The following is a 25,702-nucleotide window of genomic DNA, read 5'->3' as shown; positions in this document are numbered from 1 at the left end:
ATGACTTAGAGACGCTTTCTGACCAAAGCGACCTCCACTCTCCCACATTTGACTTCGCCTTTTTTGAAGCCCTTACTCAGGGCCCAGAACGACTTTTGTAAACTAGCTTTAGTCTGTTTTTCTCACGGAAATGATAGCCACTAATTTCTTATTTCAATTTCCGTTTTTCCTTGTGAACTCATGTTTATCCATCTTAATGTCCACTGGACTGTGTCAGTCACTTAAACTCTCTTAAAGTAACATTTGTTTTTGAGTTTCCAATCGTCTGGTAGCCTGCCGTACCTGTTCGAGGACAAGTGGCTAGCCTATTTAATAGACATAAGTCAAGTTTAATTTTAGCACCCTCCCTTAAACTTTGTACATTACCCAAAGGCCAACACACAAAGGGCTGTGCAGATTCCTAATCGCAGGGCACTGTAATCCTTTGAAATAAAATATTCCAGTTAATGGCCCTGCTGGATAAATGGCAGGCAAACCATTTATCTGCGTTCCCTTTCTCCTCTGGCACACACTTCCCTTGCGTCTCATGTTCGTGTTTCACTGTCCGTTGATCCCTGGGAGACAAATGAGTGCGAACATCTTTGAACAGGACCTTCTCTTCTTGGCTGAGGTGAAGGGACATTAATCAAAACCAGATGACAGTACCTCACTCCCAGGCTCTTGTGGGTGGCATGGAGATACTTAAAATTCTTCAGCAAGATTTCTTTCAGTCGGACTTGGAAACTTGCTTCCTCTTTGGTCACGATGTTGACTGAGTGTTTGGTTTATAGCTACTTGTAGAAAAGTCAGCTGAGGACGAGAAAACCACTACTTCGTCTTCCTCCCTCCCCTGATGTGAAGGGAAATGGAGATGAGAGAGCTAGAGCCTCAAGGGTGCTCATTTCCACAGCACCAGGTTTTGGAAGATGAGCACATCCCTTTAGAGGCTGCTCTCCCCTCTACTCACTGACACTCGGGTATTGTTGACACTCGGGTATTGCAGTGCTGGTATCTGCACGTAATCAACTATTGTTTTTTGATGTAGTGCTGTATCAATCCACAATCTAAAATTTTCTGAATTTTGGATTCTTTATCTAGAGAGTCCCATGTTGTTTACATTTCCTTTTTTTTTTTTCTTTTTTTCTTTTTTGGTTTTTCGAGACAGGGTTTCTCTATGTAGTTTTGGTGACTGTCCTGGATCTCACTCTGTAGACCAGGCTGGCCTCAAACTCATAGAGATCCTCCTGCCTCTGCCTCCCGAGTGCTGGAATTAAAGGCGTGCTCCACTGCTGCCTGGCTTGTTTACATTTCTTACTTGAATCAAGTTGTCTATGTGTTTAAAAGCATTGTCTGTGATTCCAAAAGCCACAAAGGAAGGAAGAAAGGGGCATCTGATGAGACAAGGCACTAGTAGACAGTTAAGTTCTACTCTTGCTTACAGCTTCCTGAAGAAAGAAAATGGCACACTGAAATAGAAACTGGTAACTTCTAGCCTTACACAATGATTAAAAATAAGCAGAAAAGTGATCAGATAAGAGCGATCAGCATTTTCTTTAAAACCAAGGTGCTGTCAATAAAATGCTTGAGTTTCATGTGTCAGAAAGGCAAAGGGATGCCCCAAAATGTCTTCTCTAAATTATCAAAAAAGAGATGGGAGTTTCCATCAAAATATTCAGAAAGACAAAGAATGTATTCACACAAAAATATACTTATCACTTGACACAACTGACTGAGTTTTGTAAGACTGAGTTTTATTATCGAGTAATATTTTAATTTATAATGTCTATGGTTGATTGCTGTTTACCACTTAAATTGAGGGTTTTAAATACTGTTACTAATATTCTAATACTAATGTTAAATATTATTTAATTGATAGCTATGATTAATAAGCATTGACTTCAGTTAATAGTTTCACAACTTTCCATACTGAAATTGATTAAATACTCAGTGTTTTTAATATTGTGAAACTGAATGCATATTAATTAAATGAATAATTAATAAATTAAATAAAAAATAAGGTATACTTTACTACTATAAGGTAATAACTTCCTCTTTTTCCTTAAAGCTGGTTTTGTCATTTATACCTATAGATTGCACCCAATATAATTATTATATTCCACCTATGAAATAGACAAATAGATTATACATTTTCAATTGTAATGTCAATAAAAGCATATTTTTTAAATTATGAATTTACTAGGAAGATAGATTCAGACTTTATGCCCCACTCCAAACAATTGTTTTAAAGAGAGTTGTGCTATGGCAAATGTAATCTGAGCTGTCTAAACAGACAAATGATTCAATAATAATATTCATTCATGTTTGTCTGAAACCCACTAATGCCACTCTGTCAAAAATCTCTAGCTCATTCTTCAGTTTGATAAGTAACGTAACCAGCCTCCACTTATTTACCTTGTAATAGGTCCAGAGTTGTGTTCTACCTTAAGTTTTATCTACAAAGTGGGACCTAAATAAGGATAATGATATGACTTCCAAGAGAAGATTTTGGAAGCTGGATTCCAAGTAGTCTCATGGAAATGTTCCACATTCTGAACAGGATACTAGGGATGAAAAACTGAGCCTGTCACCTACACAGGCCTTTGAATTTCAATACCAGCTCTCAAGCACTGAGAGTCAATATTGGGGTTCTTCTTCCTCAGCATGAGACACACTACAACAGGGTTGATTGTGTTGTGGACATGTGTAAGCTCCTGCTGTTCTCTTGATGTCTAGGTACAGGGCCTCTGTCTTCTGGAGACTTGTGCTCACTTGCATTCTTAAAGTAAGCAAGGCCAGTTTTAACAGGATCATGGAGTACCTGTTATTACACATCAGGCCCACAGATGAAGATGGAACCAGAATGGTCTGAATTGTCTAATGATCTGATGACAGTTCCTTTCAAAGTATCAGGATGTGCCTGGGGGACACAGCTCATCCGTCAAATGCTTAACCAGTGTTCATGTGGCCTGAGATTGATGCCTACACCAAAACAAAACAAAACAAAATGTCGTCTGTCAGGACATTCCAGAACTCTGAATAAGTTTTGACATCTCATTTCAACAAGGGGGAAATCACACATTTGTGGACATCTTTTGCTTCCGTGTGGAGCACAGTTGCCTTGCTTTCTACAGGAGGACCTTTCTACAACGTCAGTTCTGTAGATAGTTAATACCTTTATAAAAATGATATATTATTTGCACACCACTTAGATGTGTCCTTCTACATATTTAAATCATCTCTAGATTACTAATGATACCGTATTTACCAGTGAAAATCCTGTATAAATACTTGTGGTTTAAGGAACAATGTCAGAAGTGTACAGAAGGCTTTGCTCCTTCCAAAATCATGGTGTTTTTATTCAGTTTCTATACATATAGGCCTCTGTGTTGTGTGTGTGTGTGTGTGTGTGTGTGTGTGTGTGTGTGTGTGTGTGTGTATCCTGCTAGGTTCCTTCAGTGTCACTTGTGTGCATATAATTTGAAGGATGACCTCCTGGTATCAGATCACTGCTTATTGGACTCATCACCAGGGAAGACTATTTCTCTTATTTTCAGCATTCCTTGTTCCTGTAATTCATTGTCTGGAGGTGGGCCCCAGGAGATCTCCCTCTTCTGCCATAGCTTTCTGTTGGTGGTGTGCTTCTTCAGGTCTAGTTTAGGCAGCCATGTTGCTGAGGGATCGTAGGTGAAGCCTCTCTGTCGTTTTTAGGAGACACGATCTCACAGCAGCTTTCCTGGTCCTCTGGCTCTTATGTTCTCCTTGTCCCTGCGTCTGTGCTCTTCCCTATGCCTTAGATGCAGGAATTGTGGTGTAGATTTGTCACTTGTGGCTGGGCACCCACGAATGACTCATTCTCTGTATTTTGATCAGTTGTGGATTTCTGTAATGACCTCCGTCTGCTGCAAAAAGAAGCTTTTTTGACGAGGAATGAGAGCTGCATTTGTCTGTGGGCATAAGGATGGATATTTAGGATGCAGTTAGGGATTATGTTAGTTTAGTAAAGTGGTAGTCATCCATTCTCCTCTAAGACCCATGGCTTCACTAGCCCCAGGTGATTGGCCAGGTTTCCGGTACCAGGCATGATTTCCCTCCTGTTGAGTGGGTCTTAAGTCCAACCAGAGAGCTGTTGGCTTCCACCAAGACATGAGTGACACTATTGTCCCTTTAGAGTTAAGGTGCCACTCTGGTCATCACTCTGGTTATCACTTTGGTTTATAGGTGTTGCAGCTGGGTAGGACTTAGTTGCTTCCCTCCCTTAGAACTTGCATAGCTGGTCCTCAAAGAGGGGGCATTCAGGTCAGAACCACTCAGATCCTCCATGTCCTGTGTCTGAGGTTCATGGTGTCTTCAGCAGTAGGGACTTACTTTCAACCACTGGGAGGTGACCAAGGGCAACAGCACTAGCCTATATTGTTTGGGGAGTCTCTTGGACAGCCCTGACCAACAATTTGAAAGGGAGTTCCTCATGCTTGGTATTGAGGTTTTTATTAGATAATTTAGGGCTCTTGCGGGAGAGTATTGTCAGCACAAGTGGGATAATTTTATTTGAATTATTTACTCTGTGTGTGTGTGTGTGTGTGTGTGTGTGTGTGTGTGTGCATGCATGTGTATACGTATGTATATATAGATTTATATCTGTTGTATGTAATTTGGGTAAACAAATATTAATATGATTCTTTATGGCTTTTTCAGATCTCCTTAGTGTTACTCTAGCCCCCCCTCTCCCTTCCTTCTGTATTGACCTCTCTTTCCCTATCACAATTAACACCCCATTACCCATTTACCTCTTCAAAATCACTTACATCTTTTTATTTCCCTGCTTAGTGATCCCCCGTGGTCCCCTTTTTACTTTCCTGGTTTCTGCAGTCACCCAGGTTATATATTCACGTCTGAAGGTTTGGAGCTAGGAACTGCAGATGAGAGAGCACATAATGTTTGTTTTTCTGGATCTGGTCTACTTCACTCAATATAGCATTTTCTAGTTCCATCCATTTACCTGCAAATCTAAAAGAGTCACCTCCGACACTGGACAGTAGACTAGCAGAATGACAGTCACTGGGGACCAGACAATGGAGGACAAGATGAAATAATTATCACTTGAATGGATGAATGAATGATCAGATGTAATGAACAGTATGATGACTTTACCATGTTATGTTCTGTTTACTGGAAATTCATTAGAATTATTCATTCTCACAACAAAACAGTGTCAAAACCATTTCATGATGCAGATGTCTATAAATGCATCACATTGCGCACTTTCAACATAACATCTTTCTCTAAAAAGCTATTTTAATATATTTGGAAAGAAAACTTGAAACCATGTTGATGTTCAAACTCTCTCTGCTAGATCCTCACTGGTGATTCACCGACTGTTTAGTCATGAATCTCATGGATTCACTATGTTTAGTAGTGAGCTCTGTGGATTCACTGACTCTGTCTAGTAACAAGCCATAGGCACCATCACCAGGATTGGAAGAGTTAGTTTTGTGCATGAGGAACATCTCAGTATATCAGAATGCATGAAAACAAATTTTTATAACAAAGCTCTCTTCTCCCTACTGAGGGTTTTCTCAAGCTTTCCACTTGATGGAACTGAGCTAATTGCTTTTTTTGTTGGAAGCTTGTGGTAAGGGAATGATAAGGCACACGGCGTGTGGTACTTTGTGGGGTCTCTTCCCAAAGTAACTAACGGGCCTGGTCCTTTTGATATGAATCACCCAAGGGAAAAATCAATTAAATCAACATTTTGTATAAAAACCTAAATTCTTTGATGCCTAATCTTTTAAATATTAGAAAACAGTGGAATCATCTTAATCAGTGTAACTAAAAAAGACAACCACGGGAAAGTGTCAGTGAAAACTGAGTGAGAATATAAGAAACATGACAAAATTACACTAATATATTTCCCAAGTCCTTCTTAATTTTCAGTGCATCAAGTTTCTGTGATATATTGAGGAAAATCCACTTACAATTATTTTTGGTTTTTGGAAACAGGCTTTTTCTCTGTAGCCTTGGTTGTCCTGGAACTCACTGTGTAGACCATTCTGACCTTGAACTCAGAGTATCTGCCTGTCTCTGCCCTGCAAGTGCCAAGATTAAAGATGTGTACCACCACTGCCTGACCTACTTACAATTTTATAGTATTCACCTAGTAATTGGCCTTTGAGTCTCTGTATTTTGGGGCCTTATTGTATCTTGGGATTATAATGAAGAAGGAAAGAGACAGAAAAAAAAAATTCATTATTTACTTTTGACTTCTGCTTTTAGGTTTTGGAAGTTTTAACTTGTAGATGTTACAATTCTAACACCTCATGATGTTCAAATGTCAACAGTAATTTTGTTTGTTATCACATGTGTGTACTTTTACTAACTCCTTCCCCATTTGCTAATCATGCTCCATTCCAAATTCTCCTGAATGAATTTCTTTTCTGGAAATATTGATTTACAATGTGATATATTTTTAAAACAAATGAGACATGAATAACGATAATGCCTGTACAAAGACCACTATCCTTAGAATATTTACCCAGCATTTGCTTTGTATCAGAGAACCATCCATGACTGAACCGATACAAGGACCAGAAGGCCAGCACTGGCTGAGGTTACACTCGAGCTGGGAGGATCTCAATGCGACCACCTTGCAGGAGCTGCTGGAGCACGGGTAGGAACCTCACAGCCGCCATGTATGTGCACATTATGGAGCAAGGACTGATCAAGGGCGTTTCCTCTATTTTTAACACGAAAGCACTCAAATTTGCCACACCAGTAAATAACTCACAGAATGTCTCTTAATCTTTACATTTCAACATCAATTTCCTCTTCACTGATAGGGTGAATTTTGACAAATTTCACATTCAGTTGGAACTACAGAAACTATTACGTTAGGGGAAAAGCTTGAGATCAAATCTTAAGTCTTTAAATGTCTTGTTTTGAAATGATCTCTCACAACTGCAGGTACTATGTTGGACTAGTTAACAGGAAGGATTAAGTAATACTACTAAAAAGTTAGAGTTTGATGAAATAATAAACACCAAGTAAAACTAAGGTTATGTAGCCCTGACTACCTTCCCCTCTTAAATGATGACATGTTAACCAAGTTTGTCTCCTTTGGCTATTGAGGCTGTAGCAGGAAAGTCAGTGGAAGGAATGGATTCTTCAAGATTTGTTTTCATTTATGCATCTGGGTTATAAATTTCATATTATGTATGTGTGTGAGTATATGCACATAAATGTAGGTGCTCCCCCATGAGGCCAGAGGGTGCCAGGTTCCCAGAACTCTGAGTGACAGGCTTCCTGATGTGAGTTCTAAGTACAGAACTCAGGTCCTCAGCAAGAGCACTGCATGTTCTTAACTGCCTAGCCACCCCTCCAGCCTCCTCCTTTTTAACAGATTTATCTTGATTTTTAATAAGAACATTTTTGTGGCCCTGGGGTTCAACGCTAAGGCTTCATGCATGCTAGGCAAGTACTTTGCCGCTGAGCTATATTCCCAGCCCAAGGAATGAATTCTTATTAAACACTTCTTACATTACAGGTTGTCTTATTTAGATTGATCTGTTAATTCCTCCCAATAAACTCCTGAATTAATTATTTTAACAGCTGAGGAAACTAAGGGTTAAATTTAAACAACTATGTCAAAGGCCACAGCCTACATAGAGTCAGTGATGGTAAGCTCTACTTCATTTATCTGCTACAAAATGTAAGTGCTAGATAGAGCACATCTTAAGAACTCCAAAGAAAAAAACTAAAGGTGGCTTTTCACCCCTCAGAAAATCATAATTTCTTAATACTTTGTCAAATAAAGTACTTTCTCCAAGCCAATGTCCTAAACCTTTCAACACAATGATGTTCCTCTAAGCGCTGGGTGTGGGAAAAGCCCTTTGGGTTAAATAAATAAATAGATAGATAGATAGATAGATAGATAGATAGATAAATAACCAGCCCACTTTGGGAGTTTGTAGACCTGGCTCCCTAACTAAATGAGATATTATGTAACAAGTTTGCTACAAGGAGTGGGGTGGGGAAGTCTTTATGAGTCTCTACCCAAAAGCCATAATTTAAAAAAATAAAATAATTCTCAAATAATTTTTGAATGTCTTTTTACACTAAGTCCAGGGCTAGTCTCAGAGAGTGTATAGATATAAATGAAAGGAGAGAGAGATTTGATCCCTAGGAACATATACCAATTGAGTGCATTCAGAGATTTGAAGGCAGTAGGCAACATTGTTTCAGATATCAAGGGTCCGAGGCTTAGAGACACAACTCAGGTGATAAAGTACCTGCTGTCTAAACGTGGAGACCTGAATTTGAACCCCTGGCATGAACGCTAAGAAGATCTGGGAGCGCACATAATCTCAGTACCAGGGAGATAGAAACAGGAGAATCCCTGGGCCTCGCTAGGGAGATGTTCTAGCTAAATCAGTGAGCTCTAAGTCCAGTGAGAGATCATGTCTAAAAAATGTAGTGAATGCCTGAGGAAGATACCAACCAAAAATGGCCACTAGCCTCTACATATGTAAGCATGCATGCGTGCACACACACACACACACACACACACACACACACACACACACAAATACATACATAAGCATGTTATGCCACATGGGATTATATAGAATAAATTCAAGCTCACTTTTTCCTGTTACATCTTCCTAGATCCACAGTTTAACCTTGACAGTCTGGGCAAGATGTTTTTCTAGTCTAAGTGTCCTATTCCTTTATCTTCTATTTAAAAATGTAAAGTAATATTTTATTCCTCTCAGTCTATATCTTGGGTTTTTTGGGGGGCGGGGGGCATTTATGATATGTTCATCCCTCACTATAGATTCTATCAAATGAGATGATGCAAGAAGCTTCTTGATAAGAATTTCTCTTTCCATAAATGTGATACCTTATTATAGTAGCAAAGAAACTAAAACAAGTAGTGTACATTCTCCCATTGAAGTTTCAGACTCTACCTGTGCCCTGAAAAGTCTTACAGTAAGACATCTGTGCTTGTAGAGTATGAGCTCCCCTGATAGTGGGCCCTGTGTTGCCTGACGTTGATAACATGTTTCAGGTCAATAGTAACCATGCAACTTAACATTGTAACATTTTATGTTTCCAAACCTAGGCAGTCCTGTCCAAGCAGAAGTAAGATTTCCCTTCTGTGTGCTAAGCAAGGTGAGACTGGTGGTATATCATGGGACATGACATTAATTTAACTGTGCTGGCTCCTGGGAAGCAGGACCATTTATGCATGACAACCAGAGCTCAGAATCCACTTGGGTTTGGTGGTGAATCACGGACTGTGGTTTCTGCTCCCTGTTAGACTGTGGTCGCCGCCCTGCTGCTCGGATGAACAAGAGGATCCTTGGGGGTCGGACTAGTCGTCCTGGGAGGTGGCCCTGGCAATGCTCTCTGCAGAGTGAACCCAGTGGACACATCTGTGGCTGTGTCCTCATTGCCAAGAAGTGGGTTCTGACAGTTGCCCACTGCTTTGAGGGGTAAGCTGCACCCTTTCATTTCACTTTGCCCTGGATCATAATCATCTGTTGCTTGGAATTTCTCAGTGGTGTATGTAACTCTTTGAAATCCTTTTAGTGCAAATAACATAGCCACTCTCCTTCTCAGGTCTTTCTGCCCTCTTCATCTTCTGCTCACTAGTGGCCAGTGGCTATATGGTGCTTGGAATGTATATGCTAGGGAGGGAAGAGAATAATGAAGACATTCAGAAGACTGATTTCCAAGCCCAGTTGTATCATACACATAGGAATACACGTGTAGTTTGTCTGGAAACTACATGAGGTTTAGATGCACAACCAGTAGGTAGTTTGGGAAGTAGAATTAAAGGTACAATATTTGTGTTAGGTTTCTCAAAGATGCAGAACCAAGACTTCGTCCCTACAATATCTTCCCCACAAGCTTTGTGTGGGCTGGAAGTGAGGTAGTCTATTTAAAGTCGTAGGAACCAAGCCTGGCAGCAACTAGTAAGACTGATAAAAGTGCATGTATCTTTAAAAAAATATTGCTGTAAACATCCATTGTGTGTTTCTCCCTGTCACTGTGGTCTGAGGATACTTGCATTTCCTAGCATTACTCAGCGTCCCCCCCATACTTCTTTTCTCTTACTTCCTCATCATCCTGAAGGGAGCCCCTGTTACAGCCTGATGGACATCTCTCTTTCCATAGCTCTAAATACATGATGTCATTGTTGATTTCCACAATCTGAAATGACACTTTGTATGTTGTTAATGCTTTTCTCTTTTGGCAATATACCATGGGCATCCATCCCTCTAGGTCAGTTCTTGTAGCATTGTTGCATTCTTTGGGAAGCTAAGTACTACTCTGGATGGACTTAGCATGAAATTTTTCTACTAGTCTTCAGTTGAAGACTACTTTTGGAGATACCTTCAATTTGGTGTTATAAGAATGCTAGGGGAAAACTCCTTCTTATGCAAAGCTAGTCTCCTAGGGGTGCTCTTGCTTCTAGAGGAGGGTGTGAACACACTCAGCTCCATCAGAGGATTACAGGCATAGATATGTGCTTCTTGAGGGGCTTAATAGGAAGACATTTTAAAAAAATCTTCTTTTTTTTTAAGTTTAGTTTAGTTTAGCTTTGTTTTTTTTTTTTTGAGACAGGGTTTCTCTGTGTAGTTTTTGGTGTCTGTCCTGGATCTCACTCTGTAACTAGGCTGGCCTCAAACTCACAGAGATCTGCCTGGCTCTGCCTCCTGGGATTAAAGGCGTGCACCACCGCCACCACCACCACCACCCAGCCTTAAGAATCTTTTGAGATTATAATATAGTTATATCACCCCCTCCCTTCCTCCCTCTAGAGTCACCTTGCTCTCTTTCAAATTCATGGCTTCTTTTCTTTTAGTTGTTGTTATACACATGTGTACACACACACACACACACACACACACACACACACACACACACATGCATGCATGCACACACACATACATATTTGTAAATACATAAATAAAACTTTCTCAGAGTTCAATGTTACTTGTATTTATATGTTTTCAGGGTTGACAATTTAGTATTGGATAATTAATTGGTGAGCTCTTTCCTGGGGAAGACTATTTCTCCCATCCTCATTCCTTAGTTGACTATAATTCCCTGTCTAGGTATGATGGTTTGAATAGGTATGACCCCCATAGACTCATGCATTTGAATGCCTGGCCATAGGAGGTGGCACTGTTAGGAAGTGTGGTCTTGTTGGAGGAAGTGTTTCACTGTGGAGTCGGGCTTTGAGGTCTCATATATGCTCAAGCCATGCCCAGTGGGACAGACTCCTTCTACTGCCTGAGGATCAAGATGTAGAATTCTCAGCTTCTTCTCCAGCATCATGTCTGCCTGCAAATAGCCATATCCTGCCATGATGATAATAATGGACTAAACCTCTAAAACTGTAAGTTGCCCCCAGTTAAATGTTTTCCTTCATAAGAATTGTCATGGCCATGGTATCTCTTCACAGCAATGGAAACCCTAACTAAGACACTAGGGTTGAGGTCTCCTGAACTTCTTCTACCCCCATCCATGTTAACATGTCTATTAGTGTTGTCACTGTCCAGGTCATGTTTAGTCAGCCATATTAGTGAGGCTTCATGGGTGTAACTTCTCTGACATTTCTAAGAGACACAATCTCATAGCAAACTCCCTGATCTTCTGACTCTTACAATCTTTCTGCCCCCTGTGCTGCAATGATCCCCGAGCCTTCGGTGAATGAGTTATGTTGTAGATGTATCGGTTGAGACTGGGTTCCTCAACTCTGCTTGTGGTTGGTTGTAGTTTTCTGTAGGTTTCCTTAACGAGGTGTGAGAAATATACTTATCTGTCTGTGTAAGAACAAATATTTAGAATGTAGTTAGGGTTTGTGCTGGTTTAGAAAAGTGGTGGTTGTAAGTTTTCCTCCCAGATTCATGACTATACTAGTTTTAGGTAGTTGGCTAGGTTTCAGGCATGATTTCCTTCTTGTTGAATGGGTCTTAAATCCAATTAAAGAGCTGTTGGTTACTGCCAAGGTATGTGTGCTACTACTGTACCCTTAGAGTTATTGTCCCACGGTGGTCATTGTCGTGGTTCACAGGTAGGTAGGACTGTTGATTGTTACCCTCCTTAGAAGTTTTCATGTCACTTTCTGATATTACTAAAGCTAATCTTTCAAGTCAGATCCGGCTCAAAGCCCTCTGAGTATGTCCTCCATCTCTGGGGAGAAACCAAGGACAATAGCAATAGCTTGTGATGTTTTGGGAGTCTCTTGGACAGCCCCGACCAACAAAGGTGACAGACATTTAAACACGTATTCCGAATACTTGACAAATGATGGTAAAATGGGGGGGGGGGGAAGTAACAAAATTTGATCATTCTATTGAGGAAAAATAATATATAAATATCAAACCAGTACCTTCCTCTTGAGGATTTTCATACGTGAGACCGAGAATTATTGGAAGAGTCTCCAGAGTATGTCCAAATACACTGTGATATTACTGCTCTAGAAGAGGCCAGATGTTTCCAGATGTCTTTTCCAGTTCTTCTTTGTAGCTCACAGTAAGCAGAAGCTTACACTGGCAAAGCACATCTGTCAGTGGTGATAACCTAAATGAATCCATGGCTCTTCAAGGGAGCAGCACTCCTAATGTGCTTATTATTAATCCAAGTTTATGGGCTGCTCTTGCCATTTCCACCTGTGGTACCAGAGTTTCTTCTTGCACTGGAAGATCTGGACAGTGAGGAGGGAAGCTTGCAAGGTGTGTGTTTATAATTCATGACATGAAAATGATACCCAAAACCTTGAAGAAATTTTGTGGAATACAAAATCTAACAACTGTCAAGAGGGCCCTGCTCATCAATACGAGGCTAGAGATTGCCCAACTTCAAACTAGCTCTTGCTTGACTGTGTAGTCTTAACCTAATTCTGTTTTATGGTGTCTTCAGAGGCACTACAGGATTTTCAGAGCTTTTAATTGTCAGGCATATTCTCTGCTGGGGCCATCAATTGCTGCAATTATTGGGATTTCCTTCATATCCTGAACCCATACTTTGGCAAGGCATAACATGCTCCAGCTGTGGGCCTTTTCATCCTTTTTCTTTTAATTATACTGGTGGGAGAGAAAAGACAATTTGCTTTGCATATCCATGGTGAGGTATTTAAAATTACCAAACAAAAGTCAAAACCATGAGATACTAAGTTGACCAGATCAAACCCCTTATGCCCCAATACTAATTCAACTTCAAAGGCTGTAAGGAGGAAAAAACTTTGACATTCAGTGGTAACTTAACAGGCAATTCCTTCCCTTCTTTCACCCTTGAAAGACTGAAGGATGAACTTCCTGGGCCAGCCCACAGTGAGTAATAATCAAAGCTTCTAATTCTTTCCAGGAAGCTTGCAGGCCAAGCTGCATGGCCACAACCTTTAATCCTGTCATGTCACTTGTGTCTTGATTTCTGTCACCCCAGCCAGTCCAGAATTTTGGCTGTGTTTCTGCATTTCTGCCCACATTACCTAGCATCCTTTCTCTCCCCTAAACATTTATGGTCCCATAGGTGCATCACATCTGTTCTTTGACAGGATCTTCAACATTTTCATCCCTGGATCTTTTGGCCAGATATAGCAGGAAGGCCTCCAAGGTGAAGAGCACATTTTGTGTTTTTTTTCTTCATGTTCTTAAGAACAGAGACAGAACACTATTCAGAGAGAGAGAGGGAGAGGGAGAGGGAGAGGAGAGAGAGAGAGAGAGAGAGAGAGAGAGAGAGAGAGAGAGAGAGAGAGAAGAAGAAGAAGAAGAAGAAGAAGAAGAAGAAGAAGAAGAAGAAGAAGAAGAAGAAGAAGGAAGAAGAAGAAGAAGAAGAAGAAGAAGAAGAAGAAGAAGAAGAAGAAGAAGAAGAAGAAGATTCATGCCATGTCTGACTTTCAACATCTTCAGGATCTTTAATAATCTCTGAAACTCTTTCCATCTAACTCAGGAAAATTCCTCTTATTTGTCACAGAACAAATCATGCCCTAATGTCTCAACTCTCCTGACCTGACAGTTTTATAATTCACCCAGAAAGGGAATTACTGAAGTCTGTGTTGTGTCCTTAGGATTACCCCCTTCATTTTGGTGCTTATGAACTAGGTCAGTCATTCACAGTTTATTTTTCCATTTCCTCTTCTGGCAGGATTTGATACATTCCCATCAGTAAAAATGTTCATGAACACAGAAACCCTCAGCTTTGGACTCATGCCTCTCCTGTGGCACTGTTCTCAGCATTATTAAAGTGTAAGCAAATGTAGTTTTAAAGACAGCTGGGTGACTGGAACCTGGCTCCATGTTCTGCCTTTTATAGAGATATTCCATTCTTCTCTCCAGAACAAAAGAAGTCTATAATAAAGATAGCAGTTGGCCTGAATTACCAACCAATCACCATAGTTTCTGGAACTTCTGAAACTACCTGTCTCCCTTCTACTTTTGATTAAAAGGAAGCTTTGGGCAAATTAAGTTTGGCAAAGTTGAATCAGAAAAAGAATGGCTGTGCATTGGGAAGCCTTCAGAACCAGAGGAGATAGAGACTTCCTGCTTCCCATGTCATCACTTCCTGTTCCAGTCCACCACACTGGGACAGAAAGGTTAACAGTTGTTGGAGAATCTCATGCACCCAATGGTTAATGGGGCTCATGTCAAATGCATGACCCTGAGCTTCAACTGAGCATCTAACTAATGCAATGGACACTTTCATAGTAAAGCCTTTTTTCACCCCAAGAGACAGTACAGTTTTTGTCTCAACAAATCTCCATTATCCTCTACTGATCCCACCTCATATCTCATGAATAATATAGATACTATTCTGTCAGATCATTCATCTTGTCTTATCCCTAGTTCCAAAAATTTCCTTGTATCTTTGGCCATATTTCCTATTTTGCCTTTAGTTGTAATGGGTGATGTGCCCCTTCTGATTGAGAACAATCATGTCCCTTCTGAGCTTTTCATAAACTTTACTCCTTACAGTATCGTTCTACTCTGCCTCAGTTTCTCCTTGGGATCTGGATAGCTCCTTTCACATTTGTGCCTTAACATCACTGACTTAAAAGCCCCTTTCTTTACTGCCAGCTTCAACGATGGCTCCATTTTTTTTTTTTAATCACTGTTCACTGGAAGACTCCTAAAATGTCCACTATGGTTATCCTCTCCAGTCACCCTCTAAGAAACGATGTTACTGGAGCGTGGGAATGCTGTCCACCTCGCCACACTGCGTTTTCAGTTTCAGCTTACCAGAGTCTCCCTTACCATCTCATCACTCTATCCTTCTTGGAATAACTTTCTCTCTTTTTATTCTAGAATAGTGAAAATCTTTCGGCTTTCATCTTGTTTTCATGACCTACTGTTTTCTTTTCTTTTTCCAGCTTCTCCTATTTTGGGACCACCGAATGTTCCAGGGGTCACTGCCTGGCTTTCTTATCTATCTTCAGTTACTGTTCCAATTATATGCCATATTTGAGCAAATATGAATGTTAAGTATTATCATACTTAAATGTCAAATATTGTTAATAGATTTCAAATTTGTGTTTTCTGCCCACCCTACCTTTCCTCCCAATCAACTACCATTACCATCTACTTCATATACACACGCACATGCACACACACACACACACACACACACACACACACACATACACTTTACTGCTTAGAAAAGATGTCCAGTGAGATGTATAATAAAGACCCTACTTTACATGGCTATTGATTCCTCTTGTCTTTCAATGATCAGCTAGAGGGTCAGTCTCTCGTCAACTCTTCCTCAATACTATACATCAGTTCAGTATCGGTTCAGTATTTCAGTGCACTCAGCACACACATATTCAGTCACATAGAAGATGAATTTTATGGATACTGTCTGCATATCATTCTAGAATGGAGAGGTGGGAGCAGGGAGAGTTGTGGATAGAAAGTTCTGCTTGGCTCTAGTTATCTATTAAGATGAAATGAGCTGTAACAGACAGCACTTTGCACGGAGGAGCCGTTTCCATTTTCTTCATTTTTCTTTTGAAACAAACTCCTACTCATTTTATGGCTAAGACTTTTGATAATTGCTGTAGTTTCATGCCACTCTGTGATAGACTCCAATTTCACAGTGCTCGGATCCATATGTAGTTAAACTTTAACTGTTTAGATGATTCTTCCTTTCCCCCCATTTACTGTGATCACTTGTGATAGTAGAATACAGACAGTGATTCTACTGAGCTGGACCAGCTTTGGAATTTTGTGGCCTGCATTATAATGCCTGCCTGGCTTCTTCCTTCCTCCCTCCCTCCTTCCATTCTTCCCTACCCTCTTTTTTCCTTTCTTCCTTCCCTCCATTCTCTGTTTATTCTTTTTTTCCTTCCGTCCCTTCTCAAAACCCTCTCCAATCTAATTGCTAAAGGCCACACACACACACAGACACACAGACACACAGACAGACAAACATACACACACACACACACACACACACACACACACACACACACACACACACACGTTTCCTTAAGTCCTCCTATTAGTTTTTCTGGGCCCTTGCTTTACAGAGCTCTCCACTTTTTCTAATTTTATCACTGGTGACCGACTCCCATCACACCTGGAAGATATGATCAACAAGACAGTATCTGTCCCTATCATCTGCTATTGATTTACTCACAAATGGGTTTCCATCTACGTGATAAAGCCTTTCTTCCCTCGTTCCTTGGTTAATACCCATGGATGCTACTCATTGCTCCAAAGTTCAATAGATATTGTGTGGTTCAGGTGTTCAAAGGAGCAGCACTCTGACCCCATCGGTTTCTGTCACTATCTCTGTGACTTATGTGTCTTCCCATTAAGTATTCCCATATGTATCTCCTTTCACTTTTGCTTGAAATGGTCTCTCAGTGGTCTGGAACTTGCCAAGTAGAGTAGGCTAGTTCACCAGAAAGCCTCAGAGATCCGTCTGCCTTACCCTTCCCAGCTGAGTTCACAAACACACATAACCACTTTTTTTTTCCTAATGTGAGTTCTGGAAGGTCTAATTCAGATCCTTGTGCTTACAATGCAAACACTTTACCATCAGAGCAATCCTCTCAGCTCCTGGATCCTGAGAACTTCGGCACAAATATCACTGAAGATGGTGCAGTTCTCTTCTATGCTCTTTTGAGGTTTGGCCTCCAGGTAGGAAGTACTCTTCTTTATGCTGTGGATTTTAAGATCATGCCCTTGACTCTTTGTAGCCTGATTTCCTCCTTTAACTTCATAACCATGTCCTGCTTGTCACTGGGCATCCATGTAGCTTAAAACTCTTCCTCCTGTCTTCTTCTTCCTAGAGACAGGGCCTTCTCTGCCTTCATTCCTGACCCCTTTTTCTAGCACAGGCTCAGTGTGTTTTATGTCATGTTTAACATGGCGTGAAAAATGACTGGTCTACATAATGAAATCAGCCTGCCATCCACACACTTCTCCTTGACTCCAGAAACCTTTTTCTGCTCTCTTAGTTCTCTTTTTCCATAGCTGTGGAGGGGAAAACATTAAGAAGCACTTAATATTTCATATCATATGCATAACAAAGCAGAAAGGGATAATTCTGTCTATATTTTCCTTTTTTTTTTGCTCTTGGTGGATATTAATGCTGTAAGAATGCTAGGCTGTATAGCAAGACTACCAAATGTAAGTTAATAACAGTTTTTTTTGTTTTATTGACCCCTGCATTTTACTGTTGGGTTTGAATTAACTGCAACATAATTAAGTACTGAATTTTGATGTTATTTCATTTTATTACAAATAATTAAGAATGTTCAATTATTTTAAATATTGCTTATAACTTTTAAGTAGAGAGTGAACTGTTGTAACAACTAGAACTGAGTTATTGTGGTTCCAGGGTAAGAAGCTTCTAATGGGCAATTAATAAATCAATCTGAAAAAATATTGTTGATTCCAGATGTATTAAACTATAAAAGTCCATGTAAATGTGGCACTTCCTCAATGGTCATGAAGACTTACTCCTGTAGACTAGGAAAAAAAGTAATAAAAGGCTGGAGAAAGGGAGGGAAAAAGAAAGGAGGGAAAACATGCCCTTTAAATGACAGCATTATGTAATGAAACAGAATTTTGTAACATTATCTTGTCATGCCCAGGACATAACACTTCCCTCAACATATTACAGTCATTTCATGAATTAACCATCTTCACTCAATCCTATTATTTGTATGGGCAGAGGGCATGCCTTTCTTGCTTGCTGTATGCTTGTCTAGCATAATGCTTGGCCTAGAAAAATTGCAATTGATCTGTATTTATTGAACTCATAACATCATTTTTATAGGTTTGATAGCATTTTCTTTAAAACCAATTATCAAAGTACAGACTGTGTGACTCTCTGGAGCTGTTAGTGGCGTTTGGGTCAAGGATCTAATGGTATTGAGATAAGCTTGGTTGTCAAGATTGACTGTTTGCCAAAGCCAGGACAGCCCACCCCAGGCTGTTGTTCAGCTTTGTTTTCCTATCAAGTGATATGGTGGAGATCTCTAAAGAACTGGAACTTCAATATCTATCCAAATGACTCCAGGTTTACCCCGGCATAACACATGGCTGGTCTAAATGATGAAATCAATCTACTAGAACTGATTTGACCAGAAGTTTGTAAGTGAGGAAGAGTGGCAGAGTAGCTAGTTATTTATATCACAGTATAAGGGAGTGTCTGTATAAATGATAACTCCTTAATACTACTATCCAACAAATATCTACAACTTTGACCATAGCCTACTCTGGACATCAAGAGTCTATAAAAATAATAGAGCATAAAGTGATCAGTAATAGACTTTGTTTACATGTTGGGAGTCTACTAATAATGCTTTAAAATAATTTAGATTAAGTACTTGTTATCAAGTGCCTTTTCAAACCCACTATTTGCCTAGTCCTAGAAGGCCATATGGATAAAGCAATGAGTAAGACCAATAAAGTCCCTGTTACAGTTGGAATCTAAAATATGCCTCCTCTTCTGGTTATTTATTTATTTTTTGCCAACTTGATACAAGCTAGAATTATTTTAAAAAGGGGACCTTGGTTGAGAAAATTCCTCTATCAGATTGCCTGTAGAGCATTTTCTCAATTAATGATTGATGTAGAAAGGCCCAGCCCACTGAGGTAGAGCTACCCCTGGACAGGTGGTCCTGAGTTGTATAAGAAAATGAGCTGAGCAAGTCATGGAGAACAAGCCAGGAAGCAGTGTTCCTTTGTAACCTCTGTTTCAGTTCCTGCCTCCAGGTTCCTACCTTGAGTTCCTGTGTTAGCTTCCTTCCCTCAATGGACTGTGTGACCCAGAATTTAAGCCAAGTGAACTCTTTGCTCCCCAAGTTGATTTTGGTCATAGTCTCTAGAACAGGAACCAAGATAACTAAGATACCGCCTAGGGTCATACTTCAAACATTCGTACTCCAGCTGGTGGTACTATATTGGAAGGCTGTGGATTCATCAAAAGTTAGGGTCTAGAATTGGATGAGCCTTTGAAGGTCATAACCTGGCCTCTGGTTGTATTCTTGCTCTCTGCTTTCTGAGCTGCCACAATGTGAGGAGCCTTCCCACACACACTTTTGTTACCATGCCTTCTGTACCACCGTGGACTGAAATCCCCTGAAGCTATGAATCAAGGTAAATCTTTCTTCCTTTAAGCTGTGTTTGTGGTATGGTCACAGCCATGTGAAAGTAACTCATATAGCTCTTGTTTTCACTGATATAAAATTCTGTAGGGTAGAGAGTAGATAAATGTATCTATTAACATGACATGTCATTGTTACCCATGAGAACCATGAGAAGGAAATTAGAACAGGGTCATAAGCAGACAATAGAGAAGGTAGAATAGCCAGGTGCAAGATATACATTGAAAGTAGGAGTGAGAAGGACTTTCTGATACCTGCAGTATTGGGTTTAAGAGAAAAGATTCAGTGAGTCACCAGTGATTGGAAGCATTTGATTACTGAAAATAAATTCTGAATGTTTAAACATCACCAACCATGTGGACAGCCCTTGACAATTCTGGCTATTATCAAACATCCAAGTAAGTGTGTTTAATAAACAATTGGATCAAGTTTGTTACTCAGGTCAGAGAATGTAGCTCGTGATATATATTTAAGAGTCACAGGAGTAATTTAAAGTGTATTTAAAACCATGGGGTTACAGGAAATCGTTAAGGGAGTGTGGAGTGCATAGGGAATTTGGAGGAAGGGTCCTGGAGCACGTCAATATTGACACCAAGAGTGTGGGAGAAGGACCCAGAAGAAGAGATAGGCAGGGGGCCAGGGAGCAACACGTGAGGCTGAGGGAAATTCCAAACAGTGATAAGACCTGTAAACTTGGGGGAGAAAGTGGATTTTAAGGTAAGATTATCTAAAATGTTGATGACAAATACTCCCCTAAAATGGAACCTGAGACTGACCATTGAGGTTTGTAAGTGGCCATTTAAAACCCTGCCTTGGAAATTTGCAAATAGGTGCGTGGAAACTTGACTCTTCTTGAGGTGTGTGTGCTTCCTTGGAAGGACCTCTTGGTCTTGGCTTTCCCCCTCGTTCTCTTTTTTTTTTCCATCTTCCTCCCTTGCTCCCCTCTCTTTCTTTTAACTTGAAATTATCATCCTTATGCCATGAAACAGGTAACTTGTCCTAAGACCAAACAAATTCTATTTTCAAGAATTCCCTATTCAAGAAGGCTGAGTGCTTGCTACCCAAATTGCAATGATACATGGGAGATTAGTGTAGTCCCACACGAAGATGACATGCAAATTTGTGAAGCATTCCATATTTATAAAAATAATTAAATAGTTAAAGAAATAACAAAAGAAGTCTGAGCTTTGCTTCCTCATATAATCACACTCAGTTATTCATTCCTTGGGCCCTTGTGTGACCATTTCTTATGTAAATGTATTAGGAGATAGGCTTGGGAATAGCTATTGTTTATATACAAAACTTATTTTTAAAAACGTGTAATCAAAGCAGATAGGATTGAAGGTGTTCTTGAATTGTTTTAGGAGAGAGGACGCTGATATTTGGAAAGTGGTATTTGGCATAAACAACCTGGACCATCCGTCAGTATTCATGCAGACCCGCTTTGTGAAGAGCATCCTGCTACATCCCCGTTATAGTCGGGCAGTGGTGGACTATGACATCAGCGTAGTGGAGCTGAGCGATGACATCAATGAGACAAGCTACGTCAGACCTGTCTGCTTACCCAGCCCAGAGGAGTTTCTAGAACCGGATACGTACTGCTACATCACAGGCTGGGGCCACATGGGCAACAAAAGTAAGCCAGGGTCATCAGCAATGTTTGGCTTTTCAGCTCCTGACGGGAAAGTGCCAGGCTTCCTTCTAGGCTTTGGCTCCCATTTCCCTGGTAAATCACAGCCACACAGGGTAACTACTTTGGCTGTGTCATGTTCTCCCCTCTAAGCCAATTGTAAAAATGAGCAATCCATCATGACACATAAACCTGCCCACCAGAGATGCAAATCTAAGCTCCCTTCCCCACAGCTCTGACTCATTCTCCAGGGAGCTACCACCAATGTTTTGGATCTTCCCTAGAAGATGAGGCCTGCCAGACATCCCTGCTAGACAGAGCAATGGTTTGGGCTATCTCTTGGCACAATTTCTCAGAGACTGTGTGGAATAATTAGGTAATTCCCTTTCTGCAGTCAAGCTACACGATCACATTTTCAATTCCATAATTGATTTATTCTTATCTATGTATACAGTACATCCTTCTATAAAGAAATGTGATACATATCTTACTATTTAAATTGCTTAAATTTGGCTTTATAAAAAATGCTTTGGACACAAAACACATAGAAATGAGTTTTGTTAACCACTTACTCTCACCCTCCCTAGAGGACATTTGCATGTAGTTTGACCTATTTAGTTTAGAATAAGAACAGAGTCAACAAAATAGTTGCATCAGCTGCAGGAGCAGGTCATGCTTCTCAGACTGGTGGTGGATATTGGCCTCCTAGCATCTTGCTATGAACCATAGAAACACCAATTTAAAGGAACTTGTTTTCTTCTTGAAATTTAGTCAGGTATTTTTTGAGCTGTTTCTTTTCTGTAAGGCTAAAAAATAATAATAATAATAATGGGAAGGAAATGCTTATAGACGTCAGTGGCTCTTTCAAGAAGATCTTCCTGTAAGAATTTTGAAGGCAGTATCGCCTTATAATGCCACCATTCCTGTACATGTTGCTTTTTAAAAACCGTAGTAGCATTGTAGTGAAATGAGCAGAATATACTTCATAGTGTCTCTATCTGTATTCCTCACAAAATATTTATATAAACTTACAGTAATAGGGTACCGTAGAACTTAAACAGCAGTTAGGGGAGAGGATGAAGAAGAGCCCACTGACCCTAGCCATTCTAAGAGACCTAGTCTCTTTCATGGAAGGAATGAGATAATCCTGTAACACAGGACTGTAACCCAGAGGAAAAGCATTGTGGTCCAGAAGATGCTGATGGTATAAGCCTCGCTTACCCTCATGTGCGGTGCACGCTGGCCTCTGTCTCATCATCATCATTATCATTCTGACGACTTGTTAAACTTATACATCACATTTATTTTTCCCCAAATGATGAGTATTATTAGCACTGCTTCCCCGTGGCTGCTTCAAAGAATAATCTGTATAAAGTTTAGGATGTCCAAATAAGATTTATGAGGTTTTGCTTGAAGACAGCAGCTATTATTCTTGAAAACCTTTAAGCAAGACAGGAATCATATATTTTATCTGTTGTAAGCAAGAAATGATATCATCCCTTTCAAATCTTTCTGTCATAGCCTCTAGGGTTAAAGATTCGACACCAGAACAATGGCCACAGGAACACATGTGAGGAGAGCCTCTCCCTGTGAGGGTCAGCGGGTTTTCTCTGATCCTAGAGAGCAAGACAGATATGCTGAGCTAAAACTCTGCCTTGTTTCCCCCTTTTCATTATTAAAGCTGATGCTTTTCCATAGCACATGACAAGGGGCAGGGGGGAAACACAATCATTTCAACACTTCTGCTATACCAGAAAAATAAGGAGTTTTACCAGATGACTGCTATCAAGTGTTCTCAATAAAAAATTGGGGTTTCCAGTTTCAAGTCTCCTCCTTGAAAAAAAAATTTTTTTTTCCGAGACAAGTTTTCTCTGTGTAGCCCTGGCTATCCTGAAACTCACTCTGTAGCCCAGGCTGACCTCAAACTCACAGAGATCCACCTGCCTCTGCCTCCCAAGTGCTGGGATTAAAGTTGTGCACCCGGAAAGTTTTTGAGATGATACTTAAGGGAAAGATATGGTTCTCTAGGTATATGAAAATATTCCCGTACTATCGTTCATTTTGTATTTTGCTGGCCATACCTTTGAGTTACTTTTATGCACTTGTGCATTTCTGGTTTCTTCTTCTTTTTGAATGCAGTGCCCTTTAAGCTGCAGGAGGGAGAGGTCCGCATCATTCCCCTGGAGCGCTGCCAGTCCTATTTTGACATGAAGACCATCACCAGTCGGATGATATGTGCCGGCTACGAGTCAGGCACTGTGGACTCATGCATGGTAAGCTGCCTTCTGACTGCGCAAGCCATCGGAGTCTTCCATGACCTCAGTGAGCTTGCATAGCTCATCACAAGTCATGTGTGACCCCTTAGGAACATCTGTGAAAATGGCTCACTGCCAGGAGGACAGTTGTATCAGTCCATCTCCTTTGATCACTTTGGTGGCTAGGACAAGACTAATTATGAGGGGCAAATGGAAACCACAGGTTTAAATCCACTGTCATAAGCAGCAGGGGAACACCTGGAGAGTACAGCAATGTGTCATTGCCAGGTATAACCATGAAGACATTAGGATATACAAGGCCACCACCACCCTGCCCCCAGTTCCCATAGTGTGTGAAAGGAATTGTCTCTAATGTGACCACCCTGACATTGCTTGAGATCTTGTGGCCCTCATTTGATTACCAGACATTTGTCAAATGTCACTGCCTCCCTCCTCAGACAGGGTGTACGGCCATAGCAATCTGCAAAGTGTGCCTCTTAGCAGTGTCAGGAAGTGTTTCTCTGTTTTAACATTCGTCAGCTATTGTGCTGAACTGTCTCTGGGGTTCAAATGGGTAGGTACACAAAGTAGCTGGCAGGGGAGGAGCAGGTGCCAGGTGTTCTGCACAGCTGTTCTGTTGCTTCAGAGTGATCAGAGTGCTCCTCAGACTTCAGAATGAAACAGAGCTATGCTTGTCATTAGCCCTGCATAATTAAATGACATTTGTGATGGTTCAGTAGAACATCTTGTACAAGTGATTAGTAGGGGGCAGTGTTTTGATTTGCCACTTGGGATAATTTCTACTTTTATAAGATCAATCCAATTTAAAGAATAAAGTTGTTTGAGATAATTCGTTTTGATACATCAAATTTTTTTATGACATTTTGCTATTTACAGGAAGCAACTAAGAGTTTTCAGACCTTGTGATGAGAACAAAAATCTTTTTACTAACTACATCTATCCCTTTAAAGCTCAGAATCCATCATGTTTATTGGGAAGTCCTGTTTATACAGTGGAAAGCAGACACCTTCCCAGGCTTATGCTAGAAAACTGTTGAAAGTTTCCAACTCAGTTAAGCTGGTTTGGGTTTATTGTACCCTTAGAATGATAGACCTGCCATTAGACCTCTGAAATCCCACGATTAACAGCAGTTGCTATTTCTTGCAGGGAGACAGTGGTGGGCCTCTGGTTTGTGAGAGACCTGGAGGACAATGGACATTATTTGGCTTAACTTCGTGGGGCTCCGTCTGCTTTTCCAAAGTTCTGGGGCCTGGAGTGTACAGCAATGTGTCTTACTTTGTTGAATGGATCGAAAGACAGATATATATCCAGACCTTTCTCCAAAAGGAACTCGAAGGATGATCAGAGACTTTGCCAGAAACCCACACAAGAATGGCCCTCTTGACTGCGAAGAGTGTCCCACCAAGTGCTGTACGGATGGGCTTTTCATGGGCAGGGTGCCCAACATGCACTGCAAGACCTCTTGTTTGCCTCAGATCCATTTTACTCAGCTTTTGATTTTTTTTTTCAACTTTATCATTCATTACGTTCATGACTTCTTTTAAAAGCACAGACCAAAGTAGGTTTTGTTTTTTCCTTAGGCTAACCTTGAATGTAGTGTGGAATTAGCAACCCCATAAAGACAACATTTGGAGCTCTATGGTAACAAGTTATAGGAAGTTCCTTTTCATACTGTCACACCAAACACACGGGGACACTGATGGGTCTCCTCCAGGTTCGGTTCAAACACTGCGGCATAGGGGGCACATTTCAGAACTGATCCTGGAGACTAGCTTTCAATTCATAAAAAGCCAAGATAATGTACATGCTTATATTATTTACCAGACTCTTCTGAATAGTTTGAGGAAACTATGAAAGACAGAGAAAAGACCAACTGTATTGATCTAGACAGTTGAAGTTGCAAGACATACAGAATGTAAAATTCTCTAGCCATCAAAAATAACACTCAGAAGTATAATTCTATCCTTTATGCATTCAAATTAAGATGGTAATTCCATAGAAAATCTCCACAGGACTTTCCCCGTTACTGGGGATTTTTAGTCTATGTCAGTTATATGACGGAGATTTCAACAACTAGGTCATTCTTGGCGAAATACATTGTTTGCCTATATGAAAATGAATGAGAACCTTCTCCACTTTGGAGACAAGCAATTAAAAAAAGGGAAGAAAATCAAAGGTATCCCACCCCCAATT

General features: G+C 40.4%; 1 protein-coding gene across 3 annotated transcripts in view; it reads left to right on the top strand.

Annotated features, from left to right (window-relative positions):
- Corin (corin, serine peptidase) overlaps nt 1–24,985 on the top strand; it is a 202,088-nt gene extending 177,103 nt beyond the window's left edge. For all 3 annotated transcript variants that reach the window (XM_059275966.1, XM_059275965.1, XM_059275964.1), the window contains 6 exons: nt 6,530–6,643; nt 9,095–9,144; nt 9,293–9,467; nt 20,968–21,239; nt 23,373–23,506; nt 24,656–24,985. In XM_059275966.1, the coding sequence (XP_059131949.1) occupies nt 6,530–6,643; nt 9,095–9,144; nt 9,293–9,467; nt 20,968–21,239; nt 23,373–23,506; nt 24,656–24,850 (940 nt within the window). In that variant the 3' untranslated portion in view covers nt 24,851–24,985. The remainder of the gene's footprint in view (nt 1–6,529; nt 6,644–9,094; nt 9,145–9,292; nt 9,468–20,967; nt 21,240–23,372; nt 23,507–24,655) is intronic.
- Nucleotides 24,986–25,702: the final 717 nt, after the last annotated feature.

The sequence above is a fragment of the Peromyscus eremicus genome, chromosome 10, assembly GCF_949786415.1.
Source record: "Peromyscus eremicus chromosome 10, PerEre_H2_v1, whole genome shotgun sequence".
Lineage (NCBI taxonomy): Eukaryota > Metazoa > Chordata > Mammalia > Rodentia > Cricetidae > Peromyscus > Peromyscus eremicus.
The sequence above is the reverse complement of the archived record's forward strand: the minus strand, read 5'-3'. Positions and strand labels throughout refer to the sequence as shown.